This window comes from Lathyrus oleraceus, chromosome 1, assembly GCF_024323335.1.
Source record: "Lathyrus oleraceus cultivar Zhongwan6 chromosome 1, CAAS_Psat_ZW6_1.0, whole genome shotgun sequence".
Lineage (NCBI taxonomy): Eukaryota > Viridiplantae > Streptophyta > Magnoliopsida > Fabales > Fabaceae > Lathyrus > Lathyrus oleraceus.
Window position 1 is genome coordinate 160,641,169 of NC_066579.1, and position 21,486 is coordinate 160,662,654.

The window sequence follows — 21,486 nt, forward strand, 5'->3', positions numbered from 1 at the left end:
GAAGACACGAAACGGAATCTGTTTGACAATTGATCATTCCCGTGCATGAAATTGTCATACAAGAACCTTCAATAAAAACATAATAAACATTAGACTATTTTTATTGAAATGTGTAAATAAATTGTTCAAGTAATTAAATAATATATAGATCGGATTACCGGATGTATGTGTGTATAACACCGACGCCTAATTCTTGATGCCGAAAAATATGTTCCAGATCTTCTTTTCCGATTGTTTCAGTGCATGAATAACCAAAGATATCTTCCTCCATATCCAGTAAGCGAATAGCACCAGCTGTTGCCATATCTGATGAGTCAACAAGTGTTTCAAGAGATATCTGGTATCGAGGCACAAAAGCACCTTTTTTGGCAAATAAGTCACTGGAAGATCCCTTTTGTTTTTCTGTCGACTACCAATTTTCTGGCTCAGTTGTTGTGACCCTTGAGCAAATACCTATAAATCATATAACATAGGTAAATTATAAAATCATGCATTTTTTGATTCGGATCATATAATTAACACTTTCAATATACCTCTTTTTGTGATGCAACAGACTCGTTGTGCCGCAAAATCCCTTTATCCTTAGATGCGGGTTTTGTAGGCGTCTAAAATTACCATGTAAAAAAAATTAACTTAACGGTTCAGAATTGACATTTGAATACTAAAAGATTCATAGTGGTTTTTGAATTCAACATACCTCATCATCAATGAAAATGAGATCCAAGGGCCATGCAACAAATGATCCTATTGCATCTCGCAGCAATGTTGTCTCTGAAACAATGTCAGGTATCGGTAGCAACGCATCCTTATCTAATACAACATCAACCGATACTTTAAGGTGTCCATCCGGGAGCGGTCTATGGTGAAGTAAATCTTCCGAAGTGTTGTGCACTTTTCCCTTGCCAACTAGGCGATAAGTCGGTGACGATAAGTATAGCTGACAAGATGAAATGCCCTAAACCAATAATAAATATGTTACTTTTAATGTGTATATATTTCAATTAACATAAATGTGCTATTTTAATTTCAAAATAACATATATAATTACCTCGGGAAATTTATTTTGACAATTGATACTGGCTTTCTCACTAGTTTCTTTCAACTGTGAACTGCACTTTTCCATACACCTATATCTCTCATTATCCTTTTGCAATTGAAGAACTTGCGCTTGTAATGCCTGCAACGTCTCCATCACTTCTTGATTGCTAGGATTTCTTCTCCTTGGATTCTTATACAAGGAAGTTGGAGTACAACCATGCCCTTTACCCCTCACCCGACCGGGATACTCAGGAACATTTAGTGCTCTACTAAGTACGCTCCTGTTCTCCTGGTCCTCAGCTGTGCTTATCGATTGAGATAGGGTCTCCTGAAATTCATTTACATATCGGAAATTATTAGTGGAGATAAAAAAATTAATTATATATTATTAAACTTTTGATTTAATTAAAGACACAATGTTCTACTTACACATTCATCATAAATATGTTGAACGTCATCCCTAACAGTTCCATCCTTTCCCACACGAGCTTCTTTCCACAAAACATGTGGCGGAAGTGATGTTGCGTCACTTTTCGTCTCGTCTAACTACGCATTGACACAAATAATAAGATAATCAATTATAACACATTGAGACAATTAATAAGATCGTAGCATTTTTGTATACTTACAATTTTTTCCTCTAAGCGTGCATATCCCAAACGCCCTTTTTTGTATGCATACGTGGGATTTGACGCTCTCTCGCGATTTGTGGCACTCACTTTCTTGAAATTTTCGTCTCTTCTTTGGGCTACAAAAGCAACCCATTCTTCTTCTGTAATGAAGATCGCATACTTCACTGGATATTCCGGATCATATTCAACAAAAAAAATTTCTTTGTCCTTAAGATACTTGTTTGTTAAAAACGTTCTCCACCCTCTGTGTCTTTTTCCGGCCAATTGAAGTATATACTTTTTTCGGATAGTTGTATCTTCAATGTTAAAAGACCTCTACGAAAAAATATTGGAATAGAGTGTGTTAGTATAAGTAATTTAAACACATTATCGTCAATATAAAGAAAATATAAACAATCATATATTGTACCAGTATCTCAGTCCAAATCTTATCTTTAGCGCTACCCAACTCTTTATTACTCCATCTTGTAGCAGTGATTGGAATGTGCATACGAACAAGTGTACCAATGTAGCTTGCCAACTTTGCAGCATTAGACCCAATTAGTTGGTTATCAGCATTCCAATTTACATTATATGTTACTGCTTTATCTCTATCACGAATGATACTCTTCATAATAGTGATGCCTCGTGTAATTTCTTTTTCTGAAGTATCATCAGGAGCATTTGCATCTTGTGAGTTTTCTTGATCACTAGCCATTTAACCTGTAATAAAGAAAAAATATAAAAATGAAATGAAAAATATAAAAATCCATAATCAATAATCCATATATATATTGAATAATATAAAATGACATAGGCTATAATTAAATTTTCTTGAATGACATAGGCTATAATTATACTATTACCTTTTTCAGTAACGTCTCTTTCTTTTCTTGGTAGGAATATGTTCTACTTTTCTTTTAACAACGCGGACGGTTGGATTGATCCAAATACCCTCATTATGATCATTTCTAATACATGATTCATTCTCATTTTGATCATTTATGGTAAAAGATTCAATCTCAACATCAATATCACCTTGATCTCCAATTCTTTCATCAATTACTTTGTTAGATAAAAGCACTATAGACCATTTCGTACTTGTCGGATCAGTGACATAGAATACTTGTTTAGCTTGAGAGGCTAGAATGAAAGGCTCATCTGTGTAACCCACCCTATTAAGATCAACTTGCAAAAATCCTGACTTATCCACTCGTATGCCATTATTATTTTCAACCCACTTGCAACCAAATATAGGAATCTGAAACTTCTCATAATCAAACACCAAAATGCGCTCGATAACCCCAAAATATGACAGATTTGCAAATTTCGGGTTTAAGTCCTTCACACTTGATATGTGCATTGCTTCAGCTACCAAGGTGACACCACTATTTTGCATAGTACTTTTATCATCTTGTTCTTTGGTATAAAATGTGTATCCATTAATTGCGTATGCGCTATAAGAAAACACAACCAAACTTGGACCATATGCTAAACATCTCAACCTTTCTGTTATTGAAGCGGGATCTGAACGATACTTTGAATAAATATGTTCCTTAAACCATGGTATGAAACTTCGATTGTGCTCTCGTACTATCCAATTCTCATTTCTATTCGGATTTAAACCTCGAAGAACACCCTTGTGCATTTCAACATATGGCTCAACCTCAATCTCATTGTGCAGAACATACAAATGCACTTGATCTCGTTCGACCCTTGATACTGTCACAACTTTATTTCCAATTAGCTGTTTACCTTCTTTTTTTTCAACAATATGAGATTTGGGGAGTCCAATTGATTGAACATTTGACAAATATTCTGTACAAAACTCAACCGCTTCTTCAACAATGTATCGTTCGGCAATACAACCCTCTGGTCGACTTCGGTTTTTCACATACCCTTTTAATATTTTCATATAACGTTCAGCAGGGTACATCCATCTCATATAAGCTGGTCCGCACAATTGTGTCTCTTTCACAAGATGAACGACTAGATGGACCATTATGTCAAAAAACGAGGGAGGAAAATACATTTCAAGATCACACAAAGTAACAACTATTTCTTTTTGCAATGTTGGTAAGATCGCAGGATCGATCATCTTACTGCAAATTGACTTGAAGAAAAAACACAATTTAGTTATTGCGCTTCTTACTTTTTCTGGCAGAATAGAACGTATACTTATCGGTAGAAAATGTTCCATTATAACATGGCAATCATGCGTCTTTAAACTCTTTAACTTGAGGTCTTTCATAGACACAAGTCTTCTAATATCTGATGAGTAGCCTTCTGGAACTTTAACTTCACTTAGGAACTTACACAATATTTTTTTCTCCTTTCTAGATAGAGTGTAAACAGCAGGTGGTAGATATGTTCGTTTTCCTTTCTTCACGGGTCCCAATTCAGTTCTCATTCCCATGTTTACCATGTCCTTCCTTACATTAAGGCCATCCTTAGACTTTCCTTGTATATTGAGTAACGTACCAATAACACTGTCAAATACATTTTTTTCAATATGCATAACATCGAGGAAATGTCTTACATACAAAGACTTCCAATATGGCAGTTCAAAAAAAATTGACCTTTTCTTCCACCCACTCTTGACAAGTGTATGTGCAAAAGGCTTGCCAAACTTAGTACTTACGTCCTTCACCTTTTCAAAAATTTGATCACCTGTCAACATTGTTGGAGCTCTACCTTCTTCTGTATTTCCATTGAATGCTTTTCTCCACCCACGGTAGTGATGATTAGAATTTAAGAATCTACGATGACCGAGAAAGACATTCTTATGACAAAGGTCCAATCGCATCGTATCGGTTCCGTCTTCACAAACAGGACACGCTTTTTCACCTTTAATGTTGTACCCTGATAGATTTCCGTATGCTGGAAAATCATTAATTGTTCCAAACAACATCGCCCTCAAGTTGAAACTTTCTTTCCTATACCCATCATAAACCTCCACACCGTTCTCCCACAAAAACTTTAAATCTTCGATTAAGGGTGTCAAGTATACGTCTATGTCATTCCCTGGTTGTTTAGGCCCAGAAATTAACATAGATAACATCATGTACTTACGCTTCATACATAGCCATGGAGGTAGGTTATAAATCATAAGAATCACAGGCCATGTGCTATGCGAGATACTTTGAATACCATGTGGGTTCATTCCATCAGTAGACAATGCCAAGCGAAGGTTTCTTGCTTCTTTTCCAAATTCAGGATAATCATTATCAATTTTCATCCACTGGGGTGAATCTGCCGGATGTCGAAACTTTCCATCAATAATTCTTTCATCTGCATGCCAAGTCAAGTGTCTTGAATCGGTTTCACTACGATACATGCGTCTAAATCTCGGAATTATAGGAAAATACCATAAGACTTTTGCTGGAGACAACTTTTTCTTATATCGAGGGGCACCACATTTAGGACACTCATTTAACGATGCATACTCGTTTCGAAACAAAACGCAATCGTTTGAACAGGCATGTATCTTATCATAGCTCATGCCAATAGAGCACAACATCTTTTTGGCCTCATACGTTCGATTGGGAAGAACATTATCCTCTGGTAGTATATCTTTCATAAGAGCTAATAACTCTGTGAAACTTTTATCCGACCATCCATTGCCCGCCTTTAAGTTGTACAACTTTAATAACGCAGACAATCTTGTGAATTTTGTACAACCATTATACAACGGTTTCTCTGCATCGCTTACCAACCTCTCGAACATTTTGGGACAGTCCTTAAGATCTTCTTCAAGCGCTTCTGCAATCTCTTCGACTCGATCATAATCATATGTATCTGTGCAATCGTCGTTTGAAGCATAGGTCGTATTATACCCCGATTCAACATTCTCGTTACTTTTCTCACCATGCAAATTCCAACATGTATAACTTCTATCAATTCCATACCGTAGTAAATGCGATGCCAACTGAACCGCGTCAACCTGACTCCCATAACAGCAACTCAAGCAAGGACATGTCATTCGATTGGGGTCTTTGGCGTGCGCAATAGCAAACTTAACAAATTTCGATACCCCATTCTCGTACTCTTTCGACAATCGATTGGAATACATCCATGTCTTATCCATGGTTTTAACGCAAAGTAATTAGGGTACAAAACGGTATAACGCGTTTCTGTCAAAACCCAAAGTATACACGGAATGAATACGGAGCAAGAAAACACAACATATTCACGCAATTTCAGACAAATTCATCACAGTGTACCAGTAATTTGAGGAAGAAATTTACCTCGGATTTACCGAACAGCAACGTCGAGAAGGTCAAACTCACGGAAACACAGGGAATGAGCGCTGTACATATAAAACAACATCAAGGATAAGTCATAACGTATAAAACAATTCAAGAAACTTATATGATGCACATGAACAATTCACATATAGTCCATCAGGGTTCATTTTACACTACAGTGACCATCTTAAAAATTCACATAATATTAAAACATCATTTTACAACATTAAATAGGATTGCCAAAATATGACTGTAGCAAACAAAGTTATGCCAAAATATGAATGTACATTTTGAAGTTTAACTGTTCATTCAAACCAACATGTAATAGGATTGCCAAAATATGAGACATTGCTCTAAGTTCTTGAAACCATATCACATATATCACTGTAGCAGACAAAGTTATTCCATTTGAGTATCCAACATTTAACATCAAAATCACTTTCTGAAATTTCAGTAATAGTTAGAATATGAGGATACAATGGTGCAAACATATCAGTTCATTCCTTCCTACTTTCTCAGCAAATTTAAACAAATGTTGAAAAGGCACTGATTCTATTAGAACTCCCAACATTATTTCTAAGTCAATGGCGATGCAAGTTACAGAATATCATTTATATCAGAACAAGATGAAACTTTCGGTAAGTTACAGAATATTAAGCAAACATAGTCACAAACTCTAATAATCGATACTGACAAATAAATAACCCATAATGTAGCAATGCAAGTCCATTCAAACCAAAATCGACCACCTATTCTTTGACTTCTAGGGCAAAACAGAAAGACACGAAAACCTAACCTTAAAACGCAATGAGATTTCCAGGTATTGAATCCTTCTCTTTCGAATGCAGTCTCTTTCAAATTTGCAGTGTTTATCGTTGAGATTTCCAGGTACTCTGTGGAATTTTTTCCAGGGCAGCGAGAGCTTCGAACGAGAGAGAGTGAAAGAGGGATTTCTGAAAGTCAGGGATTTTGTAATATTAGATTTATTATAATTTTTATAAATGACCTATGAGAGCGCTTTTACCATGAAAGCGCTTTCATAGATGTGAGACTGAGACCTATAAGAGCGCTTTTACCTTAAAAGCGCTTTCATAAGTCTGAAACCCATGAGACCTATAAGAGCGCTTTTACCTCAAAAGCGCTTTCATAAGTGTGAAACCCATGAGACCTATAAGAGCGCTTTTACCTTAAAAGCGCTTTCATAAGTGTGTGAGACTGAGACCTATAAGAGCGCTTTTACCTTAAAAGCGCTTTCATAAGTGTGAAACCCATGAGACCTATAAGAGCGCTTTTACCTTAAAAGCGCTTTCATAAGTGTGAAACTCATAGATGTGAGACTGAGACCTATAAGAGCGCTTTTACCTTAAAAGCGCTTTCATAAGTGTGAAACCCATGAGACCTATAAGAGCGCTTTTACCTTAAAAGCGCTTTCATAAGTGTGAAACTCATAGATGTGAGACTGAGACCTATAAGAGCGCTTTTACCTTAAAAGCGCTTTCATAAGTGGAGACCTATAAGAGCGCTTTTACCTTAAAAGCGCTTTCTTTACATAGGCGAATTTTTTTTCAAGCTATTACAGCGCTTTTTTTAAAAAGCGCTTTCTTTTTGGTGCTGCCAAAAGCACTTTTTGACGTAGTGATTATCATCTTATTCCATGTCATTTCTATTTATCAAATAAAAAAGTATTGAAGATAAAGCTTAGATGAAAATTGATTGTTGTAGTTAACACTATAGCTATTATTCTAGACATATTAATTACAGCGTGACAATTAATCACTTAAAAATAAAGATTTTAATTTGTAAAATGGAATGCATACGTACTTGACTCTTTTCTCAAAAACATATAGATACTTTAAGTTTTACGTAATTTGTTTACAATTGTGAACCCCTAAAATTCAAAGTGAATACTACTTATATATTAATCCTTAGTTAACTGTCTAGAACGGTCGACTGAGCAAAATATGTCACGTCTCCGATGTAGAGAATATTTTGGGAACTCTGAATTTCACTGAGTCTCAAAAACCAACAAAACTTTTTTGGTATATGTGTAATTGCAATTTTTCGATCAAATTTAATACTACTTTTCGACAAATCAAATTCGTCGAAATCATCATAATATAACTGACAATTTCGACTTTTCAACAAAACCATTATTACATCATTCTTATATATTTTTGTAATTGAGATACAAGAAAATGACACAATATTTGGACATCCCATAAAAAAATACAAATTACAATCATTTATCATATCAAAATATTGCACTTAGATATTTCTATTATTCCATTTTCTTTAAAAAGCAAAAGGAAAAGAGTACCATTAATACAAGGCATAAGGAATGCCTAAAGATACAAAGATATACATCACACATAACGGAAGACCATCAATCCAAAAGAAAAGCTACACAACATCAATATCACAGACATACTCCAATTTAGGCTAAAGCCAAAATACACAACACCATGCAACCAATCAGCATCTGCTACCAATCAGCATCTTTTATTCCATTTATTTCTTTCATGTGCATCACTCTTTGCACTACTAGAAGTGTGATGCTTTATCCCTTAAATTACAGCGTCACTAGTAATATAGTTACCATCCACACGAAGATCAAGACCAGTGACAAAATCAGAATCATTAGATGCCAAAAACAACACAGCATCTGCCACATGATTAGTCCTTAGAACCACTCCTTTCAACATCGAGAATTTTGAAAATATCTCTTCCACTGTCTTTGCGTCCGCATCTAGCAATTTCTCAGTTAATGGTGTTGCTAATCCATTTGGCGACACTGAGTTCACTCTTATACCATATTTTGCAAGTTGGACACTCGCTGAGCGCATTAACCCTAATACCGCATGCTTTGACATGGAGTAATCTGTCCCTGTCGTGACACCGTAGCTAGCAGAAATGCTCGCCGTGCAGACAATGCTACCCCTCACCTTACCATCCACCATCGCACGTGCGGCATGTTTTACGCACAATGCAGTTCCTATAGCATTAGTTGCAAACACACCGTTAGCTTGAGAAACGTCGAGTTCCAACAAGGTTTGATCACTTGGACTTATAATCCCAGCATTGCAATGTATAATATCTATCTGTAGTAAAATTCAACATACGTCAATAATATCTATTTGTATAATATCCATAGTGTTTATAAAAGATTATACTTACTTGTCCATAAGTATCGACGGTTGATTGAACGAGATTTTTGACATCATCTTCAATTCTAATATCACAATGAATAAAGGTGCATCTATCTGTGCCAATAGATTCAGCCACTTGAATTCCCAGCTCGTCTTGAATATCAGCAATCACCACCATACGTGCAGCTTGATTGGCAAAGAGATGCGCCGTCTCTTTGCCGATACCGCTGGCACCTCCGGTGACGATGGCTACTTTGCCGGCTAACCTAAGACCGATTTTGGTTGATGAAGATTCTGCCATTTTTGTATGTATGGAAAATGATTTGTTTATTGATGTATAGAAAATGGATCCTTACTATCCTTTTATACTGATTGGGTCTACGAGACGTGATGGAATATGATACTAAGTCAGGTTGATCTTTTCAGATTGGGTGGACCGTCGACCGCGGCTCTCATGAATCAAACATTCCTTTCAACACGAAAGTGTATTTTAGCATAGTGTAATCAATGTTTCATATTTGGATTATTATTTAATTTTTAAAATATATCACCAACAATAGTAGCACGCCAAATTGGTGTAAATTGTCAACTAAAGTGGGCACCACAAAATAAATACATCCATATCCATGACCATGAATCAAATCAGTTATTGAAAAGTTGTTTTTAGTTGAATTTTTTTAACGATTGTTTCATTGACGTCGTCATTGCGTGTCCAGAACCTTCCAAAATGTATTACTCCCTCCGTTCCTTTTTAAGTGTCACTTTTTTACTTTTTACACATATCAAGGAAACTAATCATTATTGTTACTTTTCAAACAATAATTCTTCTTTTACCTATAATGCCCTTAATTATTTATTACATTCACTTTATTTTTTCTCTCTCTGCAATCATTATATAGGGGTAATTTTGGCAAAATAACAATTAATACTACCTTGAACTTTGCAAGTGACAATTAAAAAGAAACAAATTTTTTGTAAGAAAGTGACACTTATAAAGGAACGGAGGGAGTAAGTAGTAACATTGCTTTCTTGATAGACGCGGTGTCATGGAGAAGACTAACAGATGTCAAGCAATTTTTTTGGAAAATTTCTTTTCTTAAATTTGATATTCAAAATCAATTGAATTTAAATTAAAATAGACAAAAAAAAATACTGTTCATACTTTTATCCGTTTGAGCATTAAAAAAACGGATAGACGAGCACGTGGATGCTAGTATTAATTAAACACAAATAAAATTATGAAAAAAACAAATTAGTCTTTATATTGGGTTAAATGATATACTTTCATCATCCTCAACCTCTTGGGAAGTGAGGCATTCTTAGTTTTCTTTATAATTTGATGCACAACATCAAACAACGCCAACAAGAGGCCAATCCCCTTGAGGAGATGGAACTATTGGACCCATAGCCACTATCCGGTGATATATGTGAGTAAAAGTTATTTTGATTATGAAATAATTAACATTATGTGTAATTATATTTTTACGGTATGTTTACCTAAGTGGTGTAATTACGTATCGTAAATGTTTGTATGTGGTTGATTGTTGACTGAGTAGTGTTTGCTTGTTGCCTGAGTGCTGTTTGCCTAAAAGGTAACATTTATTATTAAAAATTTATGATTTTAGTCATGTGAATGATGATATGTTGTTATTTAGATGGTATATTGCCTAATTATCAGGATTTTTCTAAGTGACGTGCTTGCATTTTATCATCGTCATGTCATGGCATATGCATTTTTGTGTGGTGCCTTAGTGGCTGGTTACTTTTCCCATTTGTATGGAATAATTTCTATGCGGTGCCTTAATTACAGGCTGATTATATACGGATCATATAGTGCTAAGAGCATGCATATATAAAACTAGTAGAAATCTAGTAAAAGATAATGTAAGTCAATAATTACCATCAACCGGGCTCTAATACCAGAGAGCGGTAGGGGCCTCTAAAATAATAATAATAGTAATAATAATACTAATAATGATAATCATAATGGTGGAAATATTAGTAAAGATAAAGAATTTATTGATAAAATAAATTGTAAGAGTAAAATAATATGCGGAAGACATGGAAGACATGTTGAAAATATTAAAAGACTTGCTTTTATTTATGAAAATACTTACAAAGGATGACAATCAAAAATTCCAAGTTTTAAGACTGAAAACTCGAATGCCTTTCATAACACACAAATTATCCTTTTATAGGCAAGGATCCACACGGACTTCAAACTAAATTAAACTAAGCATAAACTTTATAAAAAGTAATGATCCATATGGTCTGAATAATTGAAATAAAACAAAAAACTTTAATAAAGTAGAGTCAATAATTCAAAAGTAATTCTGAGTGGAAGGTAATTGAGGCCAACAAAGGGGGTCGTTGTTGTCTTTAACTTCTTATCTTCACCATAATTGATTTTATCTTCAAAATAATTCTGACAAGAGGAATCTTCAAAATCTTATCTTCATCATAATTGAACTTATCTTTAACATAATTTAGGGATCTATGATTCCATAACAATCATCTTCATTATTATTTTCAGAAGTGCTAGAAGCACTATCACTTTCACATAAAGCAGTCATAGCTTCTTTAATTCTATTCAAGAATTCTTTATGGCTGGAAGTAGCAGATAATGAGGCAAGTAATTTTGATTTATCTAACAAGAACGATGTATCTTATGGAGAAATGACCTTTTTTTTTGCAAAGACACGGATGAGACTTGAACCAAGAATCTAATCTTGATGGAGAAAGCAAATCTGCATTAAACTTTTACCACCATTTAACAGAAAATTTCTTGACTAATTGAGTAGAAGAGGACCCTTCCCATAATGGATCAGTTGAAAAGGTCCAAGATGAAATCCATGTAATTTCAAAAACAACACAAAAACATAATAAAGACTTGTAATCATGACAGATAGTTTTTGCTGTAAAATTGTTAAAGGCCTTTGAGGCATAATCAGGAAATATTTCTAAAATTGGCCCAACAATTATGAACCACTGGATAAACCAATTAGGAAAGATAAGTCAAATATCCTTGTTGAACCATATAAACCAAGTGTGGTTGAAAGGTTCGACCGACAAAAAATTGAACCAAGCATCCATGTAATCAAAGTACGAATAGTATTGTGGAGTAAAGGCTCTAGAAAAAGATTTTAATTCTGATGGAGGTTGATTCCAATCAAAAGGAGATAATACCTTATTAACTTTGAATTTAGAGAACTTTATTTTAGATTTATCATTCGGATCTGTTTGGTGGGTTTGAGTAATGGACTCAGAATCTACCAGGATAAATTCGTAGAATTTCCTGGTCTTGGTTTGGTCTTTAGGAATGAAGAAAAATCCTAGGGGGGAAATTCTTGAATTATTTTGTAATAAAGAGGAGTTTGGAGGGCAGTAAAGTGTTTCTAAAGGTAATATTGGTATAGACAAATCTTTGGTAATAAAGGTCGATTTTGGTAAAGAAGAAGGAGGTGTATAGTAGGCTAGTTTAGACGGGTGATTTTTCTGGAGAGATAATGGACTGGTAATTTGAGATGTAAAAGCTAATGGAGTTAATAATGTAGGCTTAATAGTTGTCAAGGGTGTAGCAGTAATAGGAGAGGTAACTTTGGAAATAAAAGATGGAGAACCTAAAATTATTTCCTTATCTTTTTGATCTTTAATGGGAGGACCATAATCATCTCTGGGGTCAACTGATTTTTTATTCATGTTTTCCCTGTAAAGATTCTCTGGTTAGAAAATCTGGTAATGAATTTTTAATTCCTTGAATATGCTCGATTTCAAAATCAAAACCAGAAAGTAATGCTTGCCACCTAGCAAATATATATTTTGAAACTAAATTTTTAACATCCTTTTGTAAAACACTTTGTGCAGCTTTGCAATCTGTTTTTAATAAAAATGTTTTTGAAAACAAGTCATCTTAAAATTTTGTAATACACAAAACAATAGATAAAATTTCTTTTTTAATAGTACTATAGTTTAATTGAGTTGGGTTCCAAGTTCCAGAATAATATTTAACCACTTGTTCCTTTTCCATGCCCGGAAGTATTTGTTTTAGAACTCCCCCAAAGCCTATGTCTGAGGCATCGGTTTCAACAATAAGGTTGACACTAGGATCAGGTATTCCTAAACAGGATAATTTTTTTAACTATTTTCTTTAATTGCAAAACACTTTGGGTCATTGAATCATCCCAAGGAGGAGGATTCTTCCTAAGTCTCTTGAATAATGGTATACAAATGGTTCTTAAGTTGGGTATGAAGTCAACCACATGATTTATACAACCTAAGAATCTTTACAACTGGGTTTTATCCTTTAGTTCATTTGGAAATTTATTAATAAATTCTAAAGATCTACTAATGGGGGTATACATACCTTGGGAAATATCAAAACCCAAAAATCTTACTTTAGATTGAAATATTTTAAGTTTCTTTTCAGACAAGACTAACCCATTCTCTTTAATTATCTCATAAAATAGGTCCATATGTTGTATATGCTGATTTATAGAATCTAAAAATACTAATATGTCATCTAAATAGACTATGGTGAAGTGCGAGTAATCATTAAATATAGTATTCATAATATTTTGGAACTCGGAAGGAGATTTTTTAATCCTAAAGGCATGACATTCCATTCATAGTGACCAAAGGGCATCACAAAAGCGGTTTTATATTTATCTTCTTCCTTTAATTGTATTTGATAATATTGTTGGTGTAAGCCCTAGAGGCCAATACTTTTGGTACTTGTATCGAATTATTTATTAATAATAAAAGGCATTTTTCTTTATTATGTTTGTTTAATAAAGTCCCTGGAATAGATAGTCCATTTAATGTATCAAGTATGACTTAATCATGAGATCACATTAAACATAAGGACACTATTCTTAAAGTGTCTGTAGTCAAGCTTTATTATGAAATGGGATAACATTAAAGCATGGAGACTATTATGTTTGTAGACTGATGATCACGTCTCATGGATCATGGATAAAGAGTTATCAAGTCTTAAACATAGGTATGAATATTAAGAGTAATATTCATACTGGATTGACCCGCTATGAGAATACTATATAGAAAGTTATGCAAAGTGTCATAAGTTATTCTCATGGTGATAATAGTGTATACCACTCTTCGACCTGAAACCACTATGGATCCTAGATGTAGAGTCGAGTGCTTTATTGCTGATCCAACGTTGTCCGTAACTGGATAACCATAAAGGCAGTTGATAGGTACTCCACGAAGCATGCTGAGGGACATGAGTGTCCTAGATGGAATTTGCCAATCCTGCTTAACAGGATAAATGTCTATGGGCCCAATATTGAACTGGACAAGGGTGACATGGTCTATACCTTGTGTTCAATATAGACATAAGGGCAAAGGGGTAATTATACACATAATTATTATCACAGGAGGTTTTGTTAGATCACATGACATTTTCGTGACTTGGGTAGCAATGATGTGTTGCTAGATACCGCTCACTGTTTATTATGTTAAATGCGTGATTTAATATAATTGCCAACGTCGCGAAAACCTATAGGGTCACACACAAAGGACGAATTGATAAGAGATAGAATAATTAAGGAACACCGTAAGGTACGGTGCACTTAAGTGGGAGACGAAATATGGTAAGGTACCAAATACTTAAGTGATTTTGGCATATTATGAGATATGGGCCAAAATGCACTTAAGTGGGCTTTTTGGCTTGAAGCCCACACAAGTGGTTCTATAAATAGAACCCCTTGGGTAGAAGCATTGTCACTCCATTCCACTCAGACAGAAATTCAAGTAGAGACTTGGAATTTTGTCTCCCTCTTTCTCTCACTCAAAGCCTTCATTCATAACAGCTAGCACTGCGATTGAAGGAATCCGTTCGTGTGGACTGAGTAGAGACGTTGTCATCATTCAACGTTCGTGATCGCCCCGTGGATTTGCTTCAAAGGATCCGATCATTATCAGAGATCTGCACCAAAGGTTTGAATCGCCACAAGAGGTAACGATTCTATCACTGATCATGCTCATTCGTAAGGATCACTAATGGAGAAAATTTTATATTCCGCTGCGCCTTGGATGGCTATTCTCCTTCAGTGGTATCAGAGCCACTTACGAAACCATGAATCTGATAACTGTTTTTGTTCTGTAATAATATGATTAAAACAGAATGAATCAAAGGTTAAATTGAGATCGATCAAGTTACATATATGTGATATATGTAACCCTGATGCAAAATACATTATATATGATATAGTGTTCTTGTTTCATTCATTCAAAAACCTCGATGATTGTTTTCCTTTGAGCGATCAATGGTCGTTTGCTTCTTGATCTGACATTAGTATGGTGAAGCAATGACGTGTTGATCAATCATACTGAATTAACAATCGAGACGTGTTTGACGGTCTGAAATTGGTGCATCAGGGTTATGACGACACAAGGGTTGTGTTGTTAGAGAGTTATGCGATTGGGGTTTGATTGCACAAGAGTTGTGCGTCCTAAACACTTTTCCGAACAGTGTTAACCGATTAACGCGTATGGTTAACCGGTTAACGTAATACAAAATAATTTTTTTAATTTTTTGGAACAGTGTTAACCGGTTAACGCATATGGTTAACCGGTTAACGGAATGCGAAATAAAAATTTTGAGATTTTCAAACAGTGTTAACCGGTTAACGCATTTGGTTAACCGGTTAACGCAAGACAGAAAAGAGTTTTCTAAATGTTTTCAAACAGTGTTAACCGGTTAACGCATATGGTTAACCGGTTAACGCAAGGAAAAATTCACCGGTTCGGCCAGAAAAAGTGTTTTGAAGTATCAAGTGTTGATACGGAAACCGACGTCAATTTTAAATGAATTGTTCATTAAAATTTTCGAGCAGGGGCGCTGCCCCTTCGACCCCGCAAGGGGCGCTGCCCCCTTGACCCCTGTCCGCTGAACGGTCAGCGGAACCACCGTCCGTTGACCGGGCAGCGGAACACCCGTTCCCGCCGTCCGGGCAGCGGACCCCCGGCTAACTCTGCGTAGTGTGATCGGTCGTCGAAATTTAATTTGATTTTATTAATTAAAGGAATTAATAATAATAATAAAGTTTTTATTATTGTCTTGTGGTGATCGGTTATGGCCTTAGTTTTCCTTTGTTTTGTTTTGGATTTTAAAATACGACCTGCGTGTCGTGCCTCTCTCTTAATCTCCCAAATGTAACTTCTTTTCTCATCTCACTCCCTCGTATGTAAAACGAGTTTCTTTCATGTAATGTAATGATATGAAGAAAGCAAAGAAGTCAGTGCCAAAGGAAGACAACCTTGAAGATCTTGCTTGGAGAAGCTTAGATCGTTATAGGTTAGCTTAGGTTCTCTCATTGGCTTGGGAGAACAATTGCGCTAGGGGCCATAACTGTTTCATTTTGTTTATATGTATGTTGATGCATGTGTATGTATGTTGATGCATGTGAGAGACGGTTTATATGATAAACAAGCCGGTGAGATCAGTAGAATTGCAATTCCCTCAAAACTAAATATTAAGTTTTAAGCTTTCCAAGTTTTAACACTCATCAAGACTAGTAATGGAAATTGTAGGTTTCGCCTACGCGAGGTGCATGATCTATATATTAGTAGGGTGCGATGGGATAATTGTAATATCCAACTGTTAAAACAATGGGTCAAACTTAACTAAACAAATTATAATAAGATTATATATGTTTAGAAGCAAGAGTTGGGAATAATCCATATGATGGATTAGAATAAGGAGTTATTAACCCAATTGAAATTTTCGAGAGTTGTATGAGATACAATTGGAAGGAGTTCCTACCTAAATAACCTAGTTTTGTGTAATCCGCCTACGCGGACTTAGAACGAAGTGAAATATGGATCTCGACCCACTAGAAAATATTCCAACGGGATTTTCCGAATCAGATGATGAGGGTCATCTGTTTTGAGTAAAATAGTGGGAGCATGTTTAATTAAAGGCCTAATTAAATATGTCAATGATACTTATATTTTCATTATTTCTTATGTAGATTACCATGACAACAAACACCTCTAACAACATTTTGCGATCGATCCTTGACAAGGAAAAATTGTCTGGGACAAATTTTCTGGATTGGCACCGAAACCTGAGGATTGTCCTCAAACATGATAAAAAGTTGTATGTCTTGGAGACACCTGTTCCTGAAGAGGAACCTCCTAGTTCTGCACCTAAGGCAGAAAGAGATGCTTATAAGAAGCATGTCGATGATGCCAATGAAACTGCTTGTCTCATGCTAGCTACCATGAACTCAGAATTGCAAAAGCAACATGAGAACATGTCAGCATTCGATATGATCGAACACCTGAAGCTGCTCTATCAAGAGCAAGCAAGGCATGAGAGGTTTGAAGTTTCAAAAGCCCTTTTTCAAGGCAAGTTAGCTGAGGGAGCCTCTGTAGGTCCCCATGTACTCAAGATGATTGGGTATGTGGAAAACCTTGACAGACTGGGTTTTCCCCTCGGAAAGGAACTTGCGACTGATTTGATCTTGCAATCGTTGCCAGATAGATTCAGTCAGTTTGTCCTAAATTTCAATATGAATGATATGGACAAATCGCTTCCTGAGCTGCTAGCCATGTTAAGAACGGCTGAGCAGAATCTGAAGTCAAAAGTGAAGTCCATTCTGATGATCGGAAATGGAAAGAGACAGAACAAAAGGCCCATCAAGCAGGGTGATAAAGGGAAAGGCAAGGAAGTTGTCAAACCCAAACCCACCGTTGCTGCTTTGAAGCCTAGTGGAGGCATAGCAAAAGCAGGCACCTGCTTCCATTGCGGTAAAACCGGACACTGGAAGAGAAACTGCCCAAAGTACCTGGAAGATAAGAAGAATGGAGTAGAGACTTCAACTTCAGGTATTTTTGTTATTGAAATTAATTTATCTACTTCTGTGACATGGGTATTAGATACTGGATGTGGTTCTCACATTTGTACAAATGTGCAGGGACTAAAAAGGAGTAGAAAATTGGCAAAAGGTGAAGTCGACCTACGAGTTGGCAATGGAGCAAAGGTTGCTGCTTTAGCCGTAGGAACTTATGGATTGACTTTACCTAGTGGTTTAATAATTCAGTTAGAGAACTGTTATTATGTACCTGCAATTAGCAGGAATATTATTTCCGTTTCTTGTTTGGACAAGTTTGGTTTTTCATTTATAATAAAGAACAATTGTTGCTCAATTTATTTGAATGATATATTCTATGCTACTGCACAGATGAACAATGGACTATATGTCCTTGATCTTGAAATGCCTATTTATAACATTAATACTAAAAGGATGAAACCAAATGAGTTAAATCCAACTTACCTTTGGCATTGTCGGTTAGGCCACATAAATGAGAAACGCATTTCCAAACTCCATAAAGATGGACTCTTGGACTCTTTTGATTATGAATCATATGAGACATGCAGATCTTGTTTAATTGGAAAGATGACAAAGTCCCCATTCACAGGAAAAGGTGAAAGGGCTAATGATCTTTTGGCCCTCATACATACTGATGTATGCGGACCACTGAACATACCAGCCAGAGGAGGTTTTCAATACTTCATCACATTTACTGATGATTTCAGTAGATATGGTTATGTGTATTTAATGAAACACAAATCAGAGTCCTTTGAAAAGTTCAAGGAATTCAAGAATGAAGTACAAAACCAACTAGGTAAGAATATTAAAACTCTTCGATCAGATCGAGGTGGTGAGTATTTAAGCCTAGAGTTTGATGACCATCTAAAAGAGTGTGGGATACTATCCCAACTTACTCCTCCTGGAACACCCCAATGGAATGGTGTATCTGAGAGAAGAAATCGAACCCTGTTGGACATGGTCCGATCCATGATGAGTCACGCCGATCTTCCAAACTCCTTTTGGGGACATGCGCTATTGACAGCAGCTTACACACTTAACCGTGTTCCATCCAAAAAGGTTGATAAAACACCATATGAGATATGGAGTGGTAAGAGACCACATATGTCTTACATGAAGATTTGGGGTTGCGAAGTTTATGTGAAACGACAAATTTCAACTAAGCTTGAGCCCAAATCTGACCAATGCTTATTTGTGGGGTATCCTAAAGAAACAAGAGGATATTACTTCTACAATCCTTCTGAGGGCAAAGTGTTTGTCGCTCGAACTGGAGTTTTCCTAGAAAAGGATTTTATTTCCAAAGGAACCAGTGGGAGGAAAGTAGAGCTTGAAGAAATTCAAGAATCGCAAAGCATTGATACACCTATGGAGGAATTAGAGCAGGAAACACAAGTAGTTGTGGAAGAACAACCTGCTCAAGTAGAACAAGACCAGCGTAGGTCAAGCAGGATACGTCACCTACCTGAAAGATATGGATATCTCATAACAGATCAAGGTGATGTATTACTCATGGATCAAGATGAGCCTGTGACCTACCAAGAGGCCATAACTGGTCCCGAGTCTGAGAAGTGGCTAGAGGCCATGAAATCCGAAATAGATTCCATGTACACGAACCAAGTTTGGAACTTGGTAGAGCCTCCTGTAGGAGTTAATCCTATAGGATGCAAGTGGGTCTTCAAAAAGAAGACTGACATGGATGGTAAGGTACATACCTATAAGGCAAGACTGGTTGCAAAAGGATATAAACAAATTCATGGCGTTGACTATGATGAAACCTTTTCACCAGTTGCAATGCTTAAATCTATTCGAATTTTACTTGCTATCGCTGCATATCATGATTATGAAATATGGCAAATGGATGTCAAAACTGCTTTCCTTAATGGGAATCTTCTTGAGGATGTGTACATGACACAGCCTGAAGGATTTGACATACCAGAAGAAGCCCATAAGATATGTAAGCTACAAAGATCAATCTATGGATTGAAGCAAGCTTCCAGAAGCTGGAATCTTCGTTTTGATGAAACGGTAAAACAATATGGATTCATTAAGAACGAAGATGAGCCTTGTGTCTACAAGAAGGTTAGTGGGAGCATGATCGTGTTCCTGGTATTATATGTAGATGACATATTACTCATTGGAAACGATGTCCCTACCCTGCAACAAGTAAAGACTTGGTTGGGGAAATGCTTTTCTATGAAGGACCTAGGTGAAGCAGCCTATATATTAGGAATCAGAATCTATAGAGATAGATCACAAAAACTGCTTGGCCTAAGTCAGAGTACATACATAGACAAAGTGCTGAGACGCTTTAATATGCATGATTCCAAGAAAGGATTCATACCTATGCAACATGGCATGTGTCTATCAAAAACACAATCCCCTTCAACTAAGGAAGAAAGGGAACGCATGAATAAGATTCCATATGCATCTGCAATAGGATCTATCATGTATGCCATGTTATGTACTCGACCAGATGTCTCGTATGCTTTAAGTGCAACGAGTAAATACCAATCTGATCCTGGTGATGCCCATTGGGTAGCTGTTAAGAATATCCTTAAGTACTTGAGAAGGACTAAGGACTCATTCTTGATATATGGAGGTCAGGAAGAATTGGCTGTAATTGGTTACACCGATGCTAGCTTCCAGACAGACAAGGATGACTTTAGATCGCAATCTGGTTATGTGTTTTGCTTAAACGGTGGCGCTGTGAGCTGGAAAAGTTCAAAGCAAGATACAGTTGCTGATTCTACAACCGAGGCCGAGTATATTGCTGCCTCAAGTGCAGCAAAGGAAGCTGTTTGGATCAAAAAGTTCGTTAGTGAACTTGACATAGTTCCTAGCATTGTGGATCCCATTGGTCTCTATTGTGATAACAATGGTGCTATCGCACAAGCTAAGGAGCCTAGATCTCACCAACGATCCAAACACATACTTAGGCGTTATCACCTCATTCGAGAGATAATAGATAGAGGAGATATGAAAATATGTAGAGTACCTACACTCGACAATATTGCTGACCCACTGACAAAGCCTCTTGCGCAGCAGAAGCATGATGGCCATACTAGATCTATGGGCATTAGGGATATGTCTAATTGGCTCTAGTGCTAGTGGGAGATTGTTGGTGTAAGCCCTAGAGGCCAATACTTTTGGTACTTGTATCGAATTATTTATTAATAATAAAAGGCATTTTTCTTTATTATGTTTGTTTAATAAAGTCCCTGGAATAGATAGTCCATTTAATGTATCAAGTATGACTTAATCATGAGATCACATTAAACATAAGGACACTATTCTTAAAGTGTCCGTAGTCAAGCTTTATTATGAAATGGGATAACATTAAAGCATGGAGACTATTATGTTTGTAGACTGATGATCACGTCTCATGGATCATGGATAAAGAGTTATCAAGTCTTAAACATAGGTATGAATATTAAGAGTAATATTCATACTGGATTGACCCGCTATGAGAATACTCATGGTGATAATAGTGTATACCACTCTTCGACCTGAAACCACTATGGATCCTAGATGTAGAGTCGAGTGCTTTATTGCTGATCCAACGTTGTCCGTAACTGGATAACCATAAAGG

The 21,486-nt window shown here is 36.1% G+C and overlaps 2 protein-coding genes and 1 long non-coding RNA gene across 3 annotated transcripts; all 3 read right to left on the reverse strand.

The window, feature by feature from the left end:
* Nucleotides 1–175: 175 nt before the first annotated feature.
* LOC127124437 (uncharacterized) lies at nt 176–869 on the reverse strand. The gene is made up of 3 exons (XR_007803931.1): nt 698–869; nt 534–605; nt 176–453 (listed from the first exon to the last, which is right to left on the reverse strand). It is a non-coding gene; the product is annotated as an uncharacterized LOC127124437 (long non-coding RNA).
* Nucleotides 870–906: 37 nt separating this feature from the next.
* LOC127097111 (uncharacterized) lies at nt 907–2,367 on the reverse strand. The gene is made up of 5 exons (XM_051035623.1): nt 2,080–2,367; nt 1,668–1,985; nt 1,468–1,584; nt 1,128–1,366; nt 907–955 (listed from the first exon to the last, which is right to left on the reverse strand). The coding sequence occupies exons 1-5, from the start codon at nt 2,365–2,367 to the stop codon at nt 907–909; spliced, it is 1,011 nt and encodes a 336-aa protein (XP_050891580.1).
* Nucleotides 2,368–8,138: 5,771 nt separating this feature from the next.
* LOC127124373 ((+)-cis,trans-nepetalactol synthase NEPS2) lies at nt 8,139–9,486 on the reverse strand. The gene is made up of 2 exons (XM_051054155.1): nt 9,071–9,486; nt 8,139–8,994 (listed from the first exon to the last, which is right to left on the reverse strand). Exons 1-2 carry the CDS (start codon nt 9,341–9,343, stop codon nt 8,461–8,463), a joined length of 807 nt encoding a protein of 268 aa, XP_050910112.1. The 5' UTR covers nt 9,344–9,486; the 3' UTR covers nt 8,139–8,460.
* Nucleotides 9,487–21,486: the final 12,000 nt, after the last annotated feature.